Source organism: Muscardinus avellanarius (genome assembly GCF_963383645.1).
Source record: "Muscardinus avellanarius genome assembly, chromosome: 2".
NCBI classification, from domain to species: domain Eukaryota; kingdom Metazoa; phylum Chordata; class Mammalia; order Rodentia; family Gliridae; genus Muscardinus; species Muscardinus avellanarius.
Genome location: NC_137787.1, coordinates 4,674,875 through 4,692,068, shown reverse-complemented (window position 1 = coordinate 4,692,068; position 17,194 = coordinate 4,674,875). Strand labels below are relative to the sequence as shown.

Below are 17,194 nucleotides of genomic sequence, written 5' to 3'. Positions count from 1 at the left end.
CAGTGGCCTCGGAGCGCCTCTGGGCCTCAGCCAGCCTCTGCCCAACCTGAGCAGGCAGAGCATTCTCCTTCGCTCGAGGGGCAGGCCCATCACCCGTGTGATCTGCAGACCCTGGCCCACCTGGCGGCTCCCCGGGTGGGTGTCTGCAGGTGTGAGATGGCCTCTGCGGCTGTGCTGTGTCCAGGGGCAGGGAGAAATGTGAGCCAGCGTTTTCTTTCTGGGACTAATTTCCCATGAATGGGGCTGGAGAAAGCTGTGGTCCCCACAGTGGGGAGGCTGATGGGTGAGACCTGCAGCGCCCAGTAGTGGGGTACCTAGGGCACCTCCACTTATCCTGGTGCTGGAGGCAGCCGGAGGGGGTCTGCGGGTTAGGCAGGAACAGGCTTCAAGGGCCCCAGCTGCTTCACTTGTTCAGATGGTTGCAGGCGGTAAGGGGTGGGGCAGGCCCGGCATGTGGGAGGATTTTCAGATTTGCTGGAGGCCTCCGGCCCATGGCTCTTCGGCCCTGGAGGCCGCTGGCACCTTCCACCCTGCCCTGCCTTCTCGGCACATCCTCCTGAGGCCTCCCACTCCAGAGGCAGCAGATCCTGAGTCATCCATCCTCCCTGCAGGGGAGACTGAGGCCCAACAGCACAGCCCTGCCCAGGGAGGCTCCTGCTCTGTCCGACACATCCCACACACGGGCTGCATCACGGACCCCGGGCTTTGGCCGAGTTTTGTGCCCTCAGTAGCCTGTGCATCCTGGCTGCCCGGCCACAATGGGCCCACAGTGTGCTGCCGCCCACTTTCCACCTGCCTTAGTCACAAGTTAGATTCCCACAGGTGGCCTCAGAAACTGAGACCGTGGACGTGGCATTTGCGTTATGGCCTGTACCAGGCTCGACCGTCCCCTGAGCTCAGTAAGGTTCCTGAGAGACCAGTGTTTGGGCTCAGGGCTGATAATAGCGGGGTCACGAGGGCCCCAGGTCTGGGCTTGAATGCAGACTGAGATGGGTGAGACCAAGCTCGGCCCACGGGGATCAGCCTCTTCCTGCCTCGATACCTGAAGTGGTGCAGGCTCCTGGGACAGGACACCTGAGCACGGGGCCCCCGCTGCGGGGCTGCCCAGGCCTGCCCCTGTGGCCCGGCACAGTGACTCACAGAAGTAATAAGCCTAATACAGTTGACTTTATTTAATTAATAATGATCCTGTGTGCTCCTCCGCGCTCATAAAACACCCTGCAGGTTGGCAAAAAACACTCATAATATTGATCAGAAGTCAGGCGGGATATTTATTTTGTCTTTGCTCCAGGAGCGTAAATCCTTGTCGGTTCCCTCCTGCTCTCTGCGTGCGGGATTTACAGTGGCCAGTTTCTTAAAAGCTTTCTGTAATTAAGGAATAAATATCCACTGGGCTTTGTTGGCTGTCCTCAGCCGCAGGACCCCTAGCAACGCCGCTTGGGGAGAAGGCATGCGCGCGGAGGGCTCGGGCCTTGCAGAGGGCTGGGGCTTCCCCTGCAGGGAGGAGCCCCTCTCGTCCCAGCCCATTGTTCCAGCCCCCTCTTCCATGCCTCCCTCCCAGTTCCTGTTTTGCTGGAGACAGGAAGCACTTTGGAAATTCCTTGCTGCTAGCCCCTTTCTTCTCTCTTCTTCCTCTCCCTTCCTCTCCTCGTCTGTCACTGTTTCAGAACAGGGGTGGCTGCTCCAGTTTCGCCTCCTCGCCCAAGGGCATTCCTCCATGCCCATATACTTTGCCACAGAATCTCCAGAAACTCAGTGTTGAAAAAACCGCTCGCACCCCACAGGGTAGAGACCGCCAGAAGCTGCGGCATGCTGGGTGACAGGTGCACACAGAATTACTTCTCAGGCTTGTATCATTTAAGGGAAGGGTTCCAGTAAAATGAACGCGTTGTCAACAGGGGTGGACTGTCAGAAAGGCCGTTGGTGCTCATGACTTTAGAGAAATGTTCAGAAAGGCCAAGCCACCTGGCCACCAAGGACAGTCTTCACACTGTCCCCACATCCCACGTCCCGGCCCTGAGCAGCAGGCTCCACGGAGGGTGAGTGGGCGCCTGGGCATGCATCCCCACAGCTGGGCTCCTAAGGACACGTCTCCCAGACAGCCACAAGACGGTGCCGGGAGCTGGTCAGAGGCTTTGGGATTATTTGTTAAAAACTTTCTTTCTGGGAATCCAACCCATTAACCTCTTGCCCCTTGGCAATGTGCTAAGCCCTCCCTGCAGATCCAAAATGTAGCTGCTGGCTGCTGGTAGTGTCTTTACAGCTCTCAAATGCATGAGGAACAGAGGGGGCCATGCCTCAGGACGGGTACTATAGGGCAGGCGGCCATGTCTCCCTCTCTGCTCGCACGTTCCCTGGGGTCTGCGAGACTCGCCCTGACTTTGCTCCTCACTGACTCCAAGGATTCGCCATGCCCAAGTGACGGCCACTGCCCCCAGCGGGCCTCCTCCTGAGCCTCAGCCATGGGCTGCACCCCAGCATGTTGGTCTCGAATATTGCTATCTCTAGCGCTTTCCTTCCTTCCCCTCAAATTTTCCACACATTGGTGATTTTCCTTCCTTTCATTCTGTAATTATTCCATAAATTATTATAATCATCCTATGAATACTTTTTGGCGAGGAAGAAAATTAGGAGGGAAAAGCTGAAAAACTACCTGTATCAATGCAGCAGACAGATCATTCAGATCAGTGCTTCCTCCACAGTGGCAGAGATGTTCCAGATCTGCCTGATGGAAGTGTTTTAGAGCATGGCGATGCAGGTGTTCAAGGTCTGCAGAATGGGCTCCTGGATCTGTGACGACTTGTGTGTTCTAGGTGTGCAGCAATAGTCTGTTCTAGGTCTGCCATATTAAAATGTTTTAGATCTACAGTGACGTGTTTTAGGGCTGTATGGTTGGGAGTGTTTTAGGTCAGTAGCCATGGGGGTTCTAGATCTGCCGTGCTGAGCTGTTCTAGATCTAGTGGTATTTTAGGGCTATGGAATTGGGGGGTTCTGGGTTAGCAGCAATGAGGTGTTCTGGGTCTGCAGCAGTTGGGTGCTTTAGATCTGTGCTGAAGGAAGTATTCTCGGTCTGCAGCAGCGAGCTCTTCTAGATCTGCCATATTGAAATGTTCCAGATCTGCCATGGCAGGCGTGTTCTAGGTCTGCGGGGTTGGGCGCATTCTGGGTCAGCAGCAGCGTTCTAGATCTGTGGTGATGGACGTGTTGTAAGTTTGCCATGCTGCAGCTATTCTGGATCTGCCGTGGCGGAAGCATTCTAGGTCTGCGGTGACGTTGGCATTCTAGGTCTGCCGCAGTAGAAATGTTCTAGATTCACACTGCCCCAGGTGGGAGCCACCAGCCACAGTGACTGCTGAGCACTGCACTGTGTGAGATGTGACTAAAGGAACTGAATGTCGTCATCTGGACTTCAGCACCCTTGGGCAGCTCAGCGCCAGTCTCTCTCTCTCTCTCTCTCTCTCTCTCTCTCTCTCTCTCTTGTGTGTGTGTGGTACTGGTAGGAGAACCCAAAGCATTCTACCTCCAAGCTACACCCCCAGCCCTATTTTTTATTCTTTATTTTGAAATAAGGTCTCACTGAGTTGCAGAGGACCTCACTAAGTAGCTGAGGCTGTCCACGAACCGCGATCTTCCTGTCTCAGCCTCCCGAATGCTGGGATTACAAGCGTGTGCCACCACACCTGGCTCAGGACTGTCTGTTTTTACCTCAGTATCATCACAGTTGTGGCCCAATTACTCAGACATCACAACTGGTGGTCACCGGGCCAGCCATCAATAGAGCTTGGCAGGCGTAGGGCCTGATGGGGCGTGTGTGAGGAAATCAGGTTTGGGGAGGGCACGTGGGGGCCACCACTTGTCAAGGTCAGGAGGGCAAGCTCAGCGGCTCAGCTGCCCAGGCCCCGCAGCTTCTAGCCCCGCGTCCTGTGCCTGGTCCTGGCCTCTGGCTGGCCTACGAACCTCTCACCAGGCAGCTCTAGGTCATAATCAGGGAGGTGGGGGGCTCCCAACAGTGGGGCTTCATTTTAGGGAGGAGGAGAAAACCTCTACAAAGGTGCCTTTGAAGGTATCTTCTCTCTCTGTGGTTGGGGATGGGGTCCGTGTCCGTTCCCTCTCCCTGGCTCTCGAATGGCTGATTTATCTAAAGGTGTGTCAGCACCCGGATCTGGTGAGGCGCAGGCCCCTCCTCCCTGCTGACGGCAGCCGTGCCAATAATTCATTTTTTAGCTCATTAGCTAACCGAGGCTGTGAGCAGCGGTCCTCAGGGCATTGGAACAGGCCGGGGTGATCTACTGCCGGCTCTGCTGCTCTTGAACTGGCCTTTCTTGGGGAGAATGAAAAGCCCAGACAAGCCGGGGCCCAGCGGCAGAGCGGGACATCGGAGGAGCAGCTGGCGCCCTGTGCCTGCGCCCCCTGCCAAGCCTTGGGGCGCCCACCTCTCACACCATCACCCTGCAGAAGGCCAGGAAGAGCTCTGGAGCACAATGGCCTGGCGCTGGGCATCTTCAACAGAGAAGGACTGTCTCTTGGTCCCAGGGGCTGGAAGGCCAAGGCCAAGGTAGCAGCAAGTTGGGGTTCCAGGGAGACGTCTTGCAGACCAGCAGGGTGGCTCCTCACTGTGTTCTGGCCATCTGTGCACCCAGAGGAAGAAAGAGAAAGATGGGGCTGGTGCCTCTTCCTCGTACCTGACACCTACCTCGTACCTAGTATATTAAGACTCCACCTCATTTTACCTTAGTCACCTCACCCAAAGACCCGATCACCAAATCCAGAATGCTAGGGGTTCGGCCTTCAACATGCCAGTTTTGGGGGGGGGGGATACAACTTTGTAACATCCAACAAGCTTTGGACATCTCAAGGCCAGAGTCAACCAGAGTAGGGCTTGGCAAATCTGACAGTGCCAGGGTCATTTAAGCCAGCAGAGAGCCAGGCATGGTGGCGCACGCTTGTAATCCCAGCATTTGGGAGGCTGAGACAGGAGGATCACGGTTCAGGGACAGCCTCAGCTACTTAGGCCCTTTGCAACTCAGTGAGACCCTATTTAAAAATAAAAAGTAGGACTGAGAGTGTAGCTCAGAGGTAGAATGGCCCTGGGTTCCATCCCCAGTACCACAAAAAAAAAGGAGGAGGAGGAGGAGGAGGAGGAAGAGAGGAAGAGGAAAGGGAGGAAGGGAGGAGGAGGAGGAGGAGGAGGAAGAGGAGGAGGAGGAGGAGGAGGAGGAGGAGGAGGAGAAAACAGGTTCTGAAACCTAATGTCTAATGCTGGAAGCCACAGCCTTGGCGCCTGGAACAAGATACTCTTGGTATCTGAAAAAAATGTGGCACCGTTGCAATCCCAAGGGATCCTGGCGTTGGCATTCCAGGCCTCTGTTTGAAAATGTCTCAGAGACAGGCCGTGATTCCACACACCCAGCAGACCTGGGGGACCCCCAGATAGTGATGCGGACCGGGGCCGCGGACCCCGCAGAGAAGTCTGCAGAGACTTGGCACCCCAAAGCCAGGTGTGGTGGTGCATACCTCTAATCCCAGTGCTTGGGAATCTGAGACAGTAGGATCACAGGTTCAAGGACAGCCCCAGCAAGTAGTGAGACTCTTATCAACCTGGTGAGACCTTGTTTCAAATAAGAAAAAAAGAATCAGGCTGGGGGTGTAGGTCTAAGGTAGGATGCCCCTGGGTTCAATCCCTAGTGCCACCATTTACAAAACCTGAGCCTACCTTTACTCTGTGTCTAAAGGAGACAGACTTCAAAAGCAATTCAAAAGCAAACAGCCGCTCCTTCCACTGGGAGTCCGTGTTACTGAGTCGGAGGGGCTCCGGGGGTGGCTGCCCAGGAGGGCAGGGGGCGCCCACAATTCTCGGAGGACGCTTGGATCACAGCGTGTTCAGCGCCGGGAGTAAGCGCTTCCTTCCTCTTTGGCTGGCTGGGGTATTGGACTATTAAAAGAACATTTAATAATTGCAGTCAGGACTGGAGTTGCTATGTCAAGTTCTCCAGTTTATCCTTGGGTGACTTGGCATGACTATTAAAATCAATCGGAGCAGAATAAGACATTCTGATTTTATTTTTTTTTTTTTTTTTTTTTTTTTTTTTGGTGGTACTGGGGTTCCTGGAAGCCCTTCTACCTCCGGGCTACACTCCCAGACCTATTTTATATTTTTGAAACAGGGTCTCTTACGCCAGCGTGGCTGGCTTCGAACCTGCGCGATCCTCCTGTCTCCGCCTCCCAAGCGCGGGGATTACAAGCGTGCGCCACCACGCCCGGCTGACATTCTGATTTTATGTCTACCAAAAAAAAAAAAAAAAATGCGGGTTAGCAAATTGAAACCTAGAAATCTGAATGTAGCCCACACCATTATCTCTCTCCATTTAATTCACGTCGGGATCTTTCTCTTACGTGACTTCTTTCAGCATCAACAGATGTTTAACATGTTATAAATAAGGCTTTAAAATATCATCAAAACCACTGGATTTCTTGTCTTTTCTTCTAGACCTGTATTTCCCGGACATGGTCCGGTCCCTCCGCCGGGGTGGAGCATATGTGAGGGGTCTCGCTGTTTGTGGGTGCCCTGGGTGGGACCTCAGCTGCAGCCAAGTGTTTGTCCTGGAAATCTCCGAATGAAAGAGTTGGGGGTCACGCCGGGGTCACTCGCATGTACCAGGAAGTGAAGCAAAACTAATCCAGCTTTTACTCCTGGAAGAATCTGTTTGCCTAAGTATTTAAAAACAGATTAGGGCTCACCCGACACTAGATCGCTGGGCACAGTGTAAACACGGGGGAAGGTGTAAACAGACTTCCCTCTGTACTTCGGAAGCAAAAATGTCTGAGTAATGAGTTTTCTTTCTGGCCCACGGCGAAGCCCAAGTGATTCCCCCACCCCCGTGTGGCTGGTAGCTATGTACTCTGATTATTCTTCTGGAGAGCATTCTGAGTTTGAGGAGAGGCCGGTTATGTACCTTGCCAAAGTCTCCTGAGTAATTACACTCTCCATATAGGTCTGGGTTGCCTGCCTTTCTTTCTTTCTTTCTTTCTTTCTTTCTTTCTTTCTTTCTCTCTCTCTCTCTCTCTTTCTCTTTCTTTCTTTCTTTTTCTCTCTCTCCTTAAAACATTGTGGCAGGTGTCACAGAGCACTCCTCCAGGCTACTTGGAAAAATCTCTCATTGTTCTTTATAAAATGTTTGCCTCAAGCCGGGCGTGGTGGCGCACGCTTGTAATCCCAGCATTCCGGAGGCTGAGACCGGAGGATCGCGGGTTTGCGGACATCCTCAGCTACTTAGTGAGTCCCTCTGCAACGTAGTGGGACCCTGTTTCAAAAATAAAGAATAAAAAATAGGGCAGAGGGTGTAACCTGGAGGTCAGTGCCCCTGGGTTCCATCCCCAAAACCCGCAAAAAAAAAAAAAAGCTTTCCTCCTCTTTTTCCCCCCTAGCAATGCTCTACAGTCTGGAGGATTGTGGGTTTTCAGTATCTCTCTTACGTCCTTTTTACTTGCAAGGCCAAAGCTGTGATTAGTAGCCCCTGAGCTGAGGAGCAGCTGGCCTTGCCGTTGGGTGGACACGCACACCTCTTGCTGTCGGGCTTTCCTCCTTTCTGTATCTTGTCCCCTCGGCCCTCCCACCCACTCTCAAAGGCAGGATGTCTATCCTCTTTAGACCCTAGTGGGGTGGGGGGGCGCTGCCGTCACCTGCTCCCTACATCTCAGAGACACCCGGCCCCAGCTTCCCTCTGTCCCCTGCACCCTGGCTCAGCCCTGGCTCAGCTCTGGCCACCTGCCTGTTTCCTAGCTGGGCCCTGGCACACTTTCCCGCAGAAAACATGGCTGTTCATGGTCATTGACGGGATCCTTGATGTTCTAGCACCTCCACAGAAATCTGCCAAAGAGATCACAGGAGCACCCATGGCCGCCCAGCTCAGTCTGTCTGTTTTAAACCTCCCTCTGCATCTCCGCCCTTCCTGTATGGGTCCCCTGTAGGGTTTCCTTCAGCTAACATGTTGGGAGGCCCTGGGTCGCTCCCACACCCACACGGTCACCCCCGGGGTAGGGGAGCCTTCTGCCGCCTGATTCGGGCCAACTGTCTTCAGCCTGACTCGGTTTCACTTGCTCGTAGCGACACTGACCCTTGGCTGGTGGGGCCGCGCTTGCGCTGTGATGGGCCCAGGTAAAAGGACGGCCCTTCCAGCACATCGGGGCGATGAGCTAAGGCCCATCCACCACCTCGGCACCCCCTTGATGCCTGTCTCTCAGGTCACGACTGCTGCATTGAAACCAAAAGAAATCTGCTGGGCTTGGTGGCACACGCCTGTAATCCCAGTGCAGGAGGGTCACAGGTTCAAGGCCAGCCTATGCAACTTAGCAAGCCCCACAGCAGCTTGGAGACACTGTCCCCTGCCAGTCTCCCTCCGGCCTCATGGCCACGCCGGCCAGCAGGGCAGGGGTCACAGCCCAGATTCTCCTCCCTCCTGTGATCACGTCTGTCTGGTGGCTCTTGCAGGGAAGAGAAGGAGCGGTGGATCCGGGCCAAGTACGAGCAGAAGCTCTTCCTGGCCCCGTTGCCGTGCACAGAGCTGCCCCTGGGCCAGCGCCTGCTGCGTGCCACCGCCGATGAGGACCTGCGGACGGTCATCTTGCTGCTGGCCCACGGCTCGCGGGACGAGGTGAACGAGACCTGCGGGGAGGGAGATGGCCGCACGGCGCTGCACCTGGCCTGCCGCAAGAGCAATGTGGTCCTCGCACAGCTGCTGATCTGGGTAGGTGGTCGGCGCTCCCCCACCCCAGCGCAGAGGGCAGAACCTCTGCGGGCCCGTCCAGGTTGGCAGGAGGCCACCGTTACCAGTCTAGAATGGGAACCACTCCAAAGCAGAGAATTTGGACTGGAGCCTGGCGCCTGCCTTTTGGCCCAGGTGGGAGGGAGATGGAGGGGAGATGGGAGGCCTAGGACGTGCCCTCCTTAGCTGGGTGTGGGTGGTCCTCCTCCTGCAGTACTGGGGATGGAACTCAGGGGCCTTCTACTTACAGGCTAGACCCCTGACCTATGTTTATATTTTATTTGGAAACAAGGTCTCACTAAGTTGCTGAGAGCCTCACAGGAGCTGAGGCTGGCTTCGAACCTGAGCAATCCTCCTGTCTCAGCCTCCCAAGTACTGGGATTATAAGCATGTGCCACCACACCAGGCAAAAAGTTCCTCTTTTAGATGGCACCTCAGGTCAAGCGTGATGAGCTGTGGCCCCAGTTTTTATCATCTTTTGGAGGGCTAGGACCCTCCAAATGGTTTATAGGGCTCCCCATTATTAAACCATTGGGGTTATTTTGTGTGTGCGGTACTGGGGATGGAACCCAGGGACATTCTACCTCCAAGCAATACCCCAGCCCTACTTTTTATTCTTTTTTTTATTCTTTCTTTTTTTTTTTTTTTTTTTTTTTTTTTTTTTGCGGTCCCAGGGTTGGAACCCAGGGGCATTCTCCCTCTGAGCAACACCCAGCCCTAATTTTTATTCTTTATTTTTTATTTTATTTATTTATTTATTTATTTATTTATTTATTTATTTATTTATTGTGGCACTGGGAGTGGAACCCAGAGGCTTTCTACTTCCGGGCTATACTCCCAGACCTTTTTTATATTTTATTTGGAAACAGGGTCTCACTAAGTTGCTGAGAGCCTCACTAAGTAGCTGAGGCTGGCTTTGAACCCGTGTGATCCTCCCGTCTCAGCCTCCCAAGCGCAGGGATTACAAGCGTGCACCCCCACGCCCGGCCAAACCTTTGGGGTTTTACTCAGACCACATACACATTAAAAAAAAAAATCCCCTGAACTTGGAGAAGTGATATGGTGGGGGCTGTTAGAGGGCTTCTTCTGGGCTGTTGTGATTAACTTCTACTGGGGAAGTACTTTTCATGGTCTCAGATGGCACAGGTGACTGCAGAGAGGCCCTGCCCAAGCACCAGGGCCCCTGGAGCAGCTGCTGCCCCACCATAAAACTCCCGGGGGGCTCAGAGGAGGCTCTCCCTGCTGTGACAGCCCCTCAAGGCTGCAGTCCAGCCCAGCCCAAAAGAGATGCAAGTTGCTTCGTGGCTTTCATCTACTTTTCCCATAGTTAAAGCGGGAGAATTAGAGTCATGCACCAACACCAAATCAAGTATGTCAATATTCAACCTCACTCTCACTGACTAGTAATGCAGGTGACTTAACATACATTAAGTAACAATTGTGCCCAGTGTGGTAGCCCACACCTGTAATCCCAGGACTTTAGAGGACTTTGGGGGATGCTGAGATAGGAGGATCGCAGGCCCAAGGGCAGCCTCAGTAAGGTAGAAGAGTCTCAACCACCTAGTGAAACCGTGTTTCAAAAACACAGACATTGGGTTAAGTGTGCATGTATGCCTCCACCATCTTGTACCACACTGAGATGTCTGACTACAACGCACCAATAAAAAATAATTTAAAAAACATAGCTGGGCGTGATGGCGCACACTTGTAATCCCTGCATTTGGGAGGCTGAGACGGGAGGATTGTGGTTTGCGGACAGCCTCAGCTACTTAGTGAGGTCCTCCGCAACTCAGTGAGACCCTGTTTCAAAATAAAGAAAAAAAATAATGATGAGGGCATAGGTCAGAGGTAGAATGCCCCTGGGTTCCATCCCCAGTTCCGCGAAAAATAAAAAAGGGCTGGGCGTGTAGCGCTGAGGCAGAACGCCCCAGGTTCAGTTTGGAAGGAAGAGAAGGAAGGAGAGAGGGAGGAAGGAAAGAAAGGAGGACAGACAGACGGGACCGCCGTGCTTCCTGTGTTCAGGCTGCGGTAAGGAAATGGCGGATACTGGGCAGCTTCCGCAGCAGTGTGTTTTCTCACCCTCTGGAGGAGGAAGGGCTTCTCTCCCGGCCTTGCAGATGACGCCCTCGCTGCGCCCTCCCGGGTCTCTTCTCTGAGGGCGTGCGTATCTGCGTCTCTTCCGTGAGGACGCCAGTCCTACTGGATTGGGTGAATCCAGTCACTTTCTAAGATCCCAGGGTAGGTTTTCAACGTGGCAGTTTGGAGGTGCAACTCGGACCATACCAAGTTGCAGGCCGGCTTCCTCCTCAAGTTGGTCACAGTCCCTCTGTGGCCAGGCCCACGCTACTGTGAGTATGGAAAGACTCCTCGTGCCGTGAGCCACAGAAGTGGAAGCAAATCTACTTGAGCAAGAAGCTTAAACATGTCACGTTTTAAGCGTTTTTCCCCCCTAACCCTGACTTTTATGGAGATCCTGAGAAAAATCCAAAATGAGGCCATGCGTCGCATCTCTACTTATTCTACTAATGATAATCTTTGAACAAAATGTGCAATCGTTATAGGCAGAGGAACTGAATTGTGTTCTTATGGTAGAGCACTATATGGCTACCGAGGGCCATGCTTTTAGATAATTTTTAATGATGTAAAAAAAAAAGTACCTAGTCAGGCGTGGTGGGACACGCCTGTAATCCCAGTACTTGGGAGGCTGAGACAGGAGGATTGCAGATTTGAGGACAGCCTTAGCAAATAGTGAGGCTCATCAACTCATCAACTAAGACCCTGTTTCAAAATAAAAAATAAATAGGGCTAGGGGTGTAGCTCAGAGGTACAGTGCCTCTGGGTTCAATCCCTAGTGCTCTACATGCACACACACACAAAAAAAAAAAAAAAAAAGAAAAGAAAAGAAAAAAATGATCACAGTCTAGTGTTAAGTTAAAAAAAAAAAGGTACAAATTAGCCGGGCATGTGGCACATGCTTGTAATTCCGGTACTTGAGAGGCTAAGACGGGAGGATCACAGGTTTGTAGCCAGCCCCAGCTACTTACTAAGGCCCTCCACAACTTAGTGAGACCTTATTTCAAAAATAAACAATAAAAAGTAGGGCTGGGGGTGTAGGTTCAAGGTAGAATACCCCTGGGTTCAATCCCCAGTTCTGAAAAAAAAAGTACAAATTATTTGTATAGCTTTATCTAGGGGAAGATGGCGACGGAGAAAAGCGGGGCTTATGAGCCCCGCTAACAACCAACCTCTATTACTACAAAATCAGCGCCTTTCATAGCCAGAAAACACCATCAGCAGAGAAACAAAAAATGTCTAGCTTTATCTAAATCATGCCCATAATTTCAAAGAAAACCCATTAGAAGGGAATCTACTAAACTAATGACAAAGGTCCTATCTGAAAGGTGAGATTACTGGTGATCTGCTTCCTCCTGTGTTCTTGTGTGTGTTTTCTTTATTTTCCTTTTTTGAAGGGGAGGGGTATCCTGGGGATTGAACCCAAGGTTTGCCACATCCAAGCTACACCCCCAGCTCTTTTTTATTTCAAAAAAGGTGCTCCATACATTGCTGAGTAGCTTGCTGTGTTGCTTAGGCTGTCTTTGTACCTGCGACCCTCTAGGCTCGGCCTCCCAAGTACTGGGATTACAGGCGCACCCTGTTGGGCCAGCTACTTACGTATTTTCTACAGTGAAAATGAATTGCCTGAGAGGTTTTGGTTAAGGTATTTTTTTCTATTTATAATTGGAAAATCAAAAATAGAAATAGCAAAACTGAAGGTGTCTCGGGTATATTTACGTTGCACCAAGAGAGCTTTAGGTTGAGAAAAACACATTGTTTTATTTAAAGGAGTTACATTCCAGGGGCAGGTGGTCGCCAGATCTCGGTAGCTAAGGCTCCCCACCCACTTCCCGGGTCCCGGGTCCCGGGTCTGAGCGTAGATGCTGCAGGGGTAAGGGCAGAGAGAGGCAACCCACCCTTCCGGCCAGCACTTCCAGCGGGCGGCACTAACACGCTCCATTACCTCTGCAGTACGGGGTGGACGTCATGGCCCGCGATGCCCACGGGAACACAGCGCTGGCCTACGCCCGGCAGGCCTCCAGCCAGGAGTGTGTCGACGTGCTGCTACAGTACGGCTGTCCTGACGAGCGCTTTGTGCTCATGGCCACCCCCAACCTGTCCAGGAAGAACAATAACCGGAACAACAGCAGCGGCCGGGTGCCAGACATCATCTGAGGGCATCCCCGCCCGCCAGCCCGGGGCGGAACCACAGGACTCACCCGCCACACCCCTCCCTCGTCCTGGCGGCCACCTCCTGGCCACCCGCCCACTCACCCTAGAAATCAGCAGACCGGGACGTCCTCACAGGGTGAAGAGGAGCCCAGGAGGCAGCAGACCCGGTTCCCTTTCAGAGACTCTCGGCACATAGGAGAGACCACGGACGGGCCTGGGTTCTTTGATGATAGCACACGTCGCCGGACCCCTGTCCGGGTGGCCTGCAGACAGAGCTGAGCGAGAGGGACAGGGGCCACGGGGGGAGGGGAGGCGAGGCGCAAGGAGAGGGACAAGTTCCCTTAACTGGCAGTTAAGCACATCAGTACATTTCACCTCTACCGAGCGGAGCGCTTGATCCCATCTCTTCTCGGAGGAGCTTGACGGCATAAATCAGAAGCGAGCCAGAGTTTGTCAGGTTTGAAGCCCCTATGATGGTATGTGTCAAATCAGTTGTAGCTAATCTGTCCAGGGAGAATACTGGCTTCATTACACTTGTATAGTTGAGTTCTTCCAGCATTACCGCTGTTTAATAGAACATGATTAGTCATCACCAAGAAGAAAGCATATTAGCCGAGGAGGTAGTTTCGCGGCACGCTCCGGTGATTGCCACCATGTGATTGCAAGACTCTTAGAAGCGTCAGATCATCCCAGACATGCTCTTTCCAGCCCTTGGAGCCCTCCTTTCTAAATTCACTGTCATAATTTAGTATCTGTTTAATTTTTCAGTCCAAAGAGGGGAAATCAGTTGCTGAGGATTATTGGACTGCAGTCTCCTTGGTGTAAAAACAAAATGGAAAATAATAAATAAGAGTAACCTGGAAATTCGAAAGGAAACCACAATCCAGCCAGCAAAAGCTTCTTGAGCGTGTTTCAGGAAACTAAGTAAATATATCAAAGGCTATTTTTTTTTCCCAGAACGTGAGAGAGATTTTCTGTCCTTTGACCAAGGCGGATGAACTGGGGCTCAGTCACTCCTGGGCCACACGGCCCGCACTACCCAGGCTTCTGTCTTAGGTCCTTAGATGAGATGTGTGAAAATCTATTTGAATAAAAGAAGTTCATAAATATGCATCGATTTTTGTACAGACAAATGGCACCTCTGTTAATTTATAAATTGAACTGGATGTGAACTAATCATGTGCAACTAGTTGAGATAGGGGGGTTACAGATCATTGTACATGGAAAATATTCCCAGCAGTAAACACTTCCATTAATGTGATCTACAGCTTTTTAAAAGGAACATATCAGAATAAGATGGTGGTACAATTTGCTTATTAAAATGGAGAAAGGGAGAAGAAAAAAAAGGACGCTGAAGCGTATCATAAAGGGGAAAAGGAGCGTGTGATTCCTCATTCTCGAAGGCACCATTTAGATCGGAGGCCACTTTTGCTAAGAATGAGAGGGTCTGGCAAGACCACGTGGTTTTCTGAATTTCAGACCGGGGTGCTCTGCAGAGGCGCCTGTGGGCAGCTGCACGGTACCGGTAGGCCTGGCCAGGCCCCGGCAGCCCAGTGTGACCGCTGGTCCCCCTGCTAGTCTTAGGCCGTCGCGGGGCATGGGGCAGCCTCAGAGGCCAGCCACGTTCCGCGTGATGCGCAACCATAGAAAACTAAACCATCGTGCGCCCGGGTTAAAAGGGAAGGGGCAGCTTTGCCTAGAGCCCCGTGGCAGGATGACGGGAGAAAGGTTGTCACGTGGGAAGATGGGGACGCTTGCCGACACAAAGGCCACCTTTGTCCAGCTCCGCCTTCAGAGAACGCCTTGCTCTCATATATCAAACCTTATATTTTGTAAGAGTTTTTCCTCTTCTTTCACTTTAAAAAAAATATATATCAAAGTAAGTGGGAAGGGAAAAAAAGCTTTACACAGAATTTATACATGGATAAGTGTTTCATGGAGATTTCTATTCTTAATTAAGCTTGGTGGAACTGACCAGTATCCAGAAGTGTCACTGGTGCAGAAAGCCGCAGTTCTGAAACCTTGACCACAATCCCCAGATCCCCCCATTGGGCTTTTAATTCTGCGTTTCCATCGCTGTCTAGTTATTTTAAATGTGAATAGAGAAAAAAGTGTCATTGCCTATTTTTGAAGAACATATTAGCCTCTGATCCCGCTATCCACATTTGCCTCAACATAGCCTTTACCGTAGACTTTCTGTAGAGAGCACAGATAGAATATAAATGAAATTCTTAAATTATTTCATTGTAGTTAATTTCCACTATAGGAATGCTCTATCATAGCGGAGCCTTCTTTCGAAAAGAAACAGAATTCCTCATAAGGCTTCTCTTCAGGATGTGTATGAGTGTGTACATATTATTATATGTGTTTATAATATAATATTTCCCCCAATGACTTCTTGTTTCACTGCCTTCCACAACCCGAATGCTAGATTGATTTCCTGCTCCCTCCCTCCCTCTCCCACAGAGGGACGCCATGGACTCCCCAGAGAGCAGGGCCCACCTGCTTCACAGGCGCACTGACCTGCCCCCAGAGGCCGCCCACTCTCTTGAGCCCCAGTTTTGACAACAGACAGGAAGGCCACAGTGTGGTTCCAAGGGTTTCTGTTCTAATAAAGGAGAGTGCAGTCCTCCCAGTCCTTTCTTTGCCAATGAATTTCTTGCTCACTAACACAAGTCTCGATAAAGCGAGGGCCCGGGGCCAGTGTTACAGTGGGCGGTAGGAAGGGGAGCCCGGTTTCCACGGTTCGTTTCCGTATTCCGCTCCATGAAGAGGCAGGGACTTGAGTAGCCTCCACTGTGGAATCCGTATCTCCTTCTCTGTCTAGAATGACACTTCTCCCTCCATGAGACACAGCAGCAGGGAGCCTCACAAGTGGAGCCAGGGTGCTGAGATGACCGGTGGGTGGTCCGGAAGTCATCCAGGCAGCGCCCCCATTTGGCTTCGTGGTTACTGACCCAGGGAGTGTGAGGCCCAGGCCTGGGTGGCTTTCTTCAGTGGCCAGGAGACCCCTGGAGTGAAAGGAGGCTGTGATTCCCCAACAGAGGGACAGACCTCAAGGTCTTGGGTGTTCAGGAGGCTCGCCAGGCCCATGTGGTCCCCGGTCCTTCCGTTCTGTCATCGCAGGAGGTGAGCGAGTGACAGGTCAAGAGTCTGGGGTCCTCCACACAGGCAGGGTCCTATCTCCCAGACAGGCACACAATGTTAACGTAGCCCAGAAAAGCTGAGAAGGGGCTCTCCTTAAGTAACTTTGTTTGCTTTCTGCAATGCTGGGGATGGAACCCAGGGCTTCACACTTGGTAGACACATGATGTACCCCGAGCCCCACCCCAAGCCAAGTCACCCTTGCCTCTAGTCCTTAAGGAGACCTGGGCCAAATGGGACTTTGAGCACAGGAGCAGGGCCTCGCATCCGAGCTCTCTGCTGACATGGTAGCCAGCCTGATGAGGTCTCTGCTTGGATCCATCCTCTTCCATGCAGTGTAGACACCAGTCTCCCAGTCCAACCGATGACATCTGCACACGGGTGGAGTCGTACTCTTTGTCTGCGTGGGAGGTGTTCTAACTTCAGTAGGGCAGGCATGGCCCAGCAGAAAAGAGAGCCCGGGGCTGGCAGACCTGAGTCCACCTGGCTGTCCCCTCACACCAGACGATGCCTCCTCAGGCAGCACCCAGCTCTAGGGCCCTTTCTTCATCTGGAAACCTCGTAGGCTGCAGCGGGGTTACCAAGCAGTGTGATAAGTGCCAGCCCCGGGATTTGGGAGTGTTGAGTGGGAACAGAAAGGAAGTCAAAACGTGTGCCTGGATGCCGGCCCGAGCCAAGGCCACTCCTCACCCCAGTGTTCTGGGGAGGCAGTGATGGCCTGTGAGCCAGCCCCCTCCAGGTGGGGCCTGTGGCCACCTCTACCAACCCCAGGCCCCTGCCTGCTCTGTCAGGGGAGGAATGAGGTCCCTTGGGAGCCTGCCCACCTTCTCAGAATGCCCCCTTCGTGTTCTTAGTCTGGTTTTCCAGAAACAAAGGAGGGCTCGGTGCTCCCAGTCCCGGAACAGTCTGTCTCCTACGCCGTCATCTGTGCTTTGGACTAGGAGAAGCCTCCCTCGCCTTCCAGCCACCTCGAGGCGGCTGGGGCACACGCATAAATTGGTCCTCGTTTTGGTACCCTATGAAGGCCAAAGATGTCCGGAGAGCCAGGCTGGCTTCGCATG

The 17,194-nt window shown here is 52.5% G+C and overlaps 1 protein-coding gene across 2 annotated transcripts in view; it reads left to right on the top strand.

Moving 5' to 3' along the window:
- AGAP1 (ArfGAP with GTPase domain, ankyrin repeat and PH domain 1) overlaps window positions 1-12,992 on the top strand; it is a gene marked incomplete at both ends in the record, with an annotated part of 517,572 nt that extends 504,580 nt beyond the window's left edge. For both annotated transcript variants that reach the window (XM_080719974.1, XM_080719973.1), the window contains 2 exons: window positions 8,489-8,744; window positions 12,789-12,992. In XM_080719974.1, the coding sequence (XP_080576100.1) occupies window positions 8,489-8,744; window positions 12,789-12,992 (460 nt within the window). The remainder of the gene's footprint in view (window positions 1-8,488; window positions 8,745-12,788) is intronic.
- Between the last annotated feature and the right edge of the window lie 4,202 nt (window positions 12,993-17,194).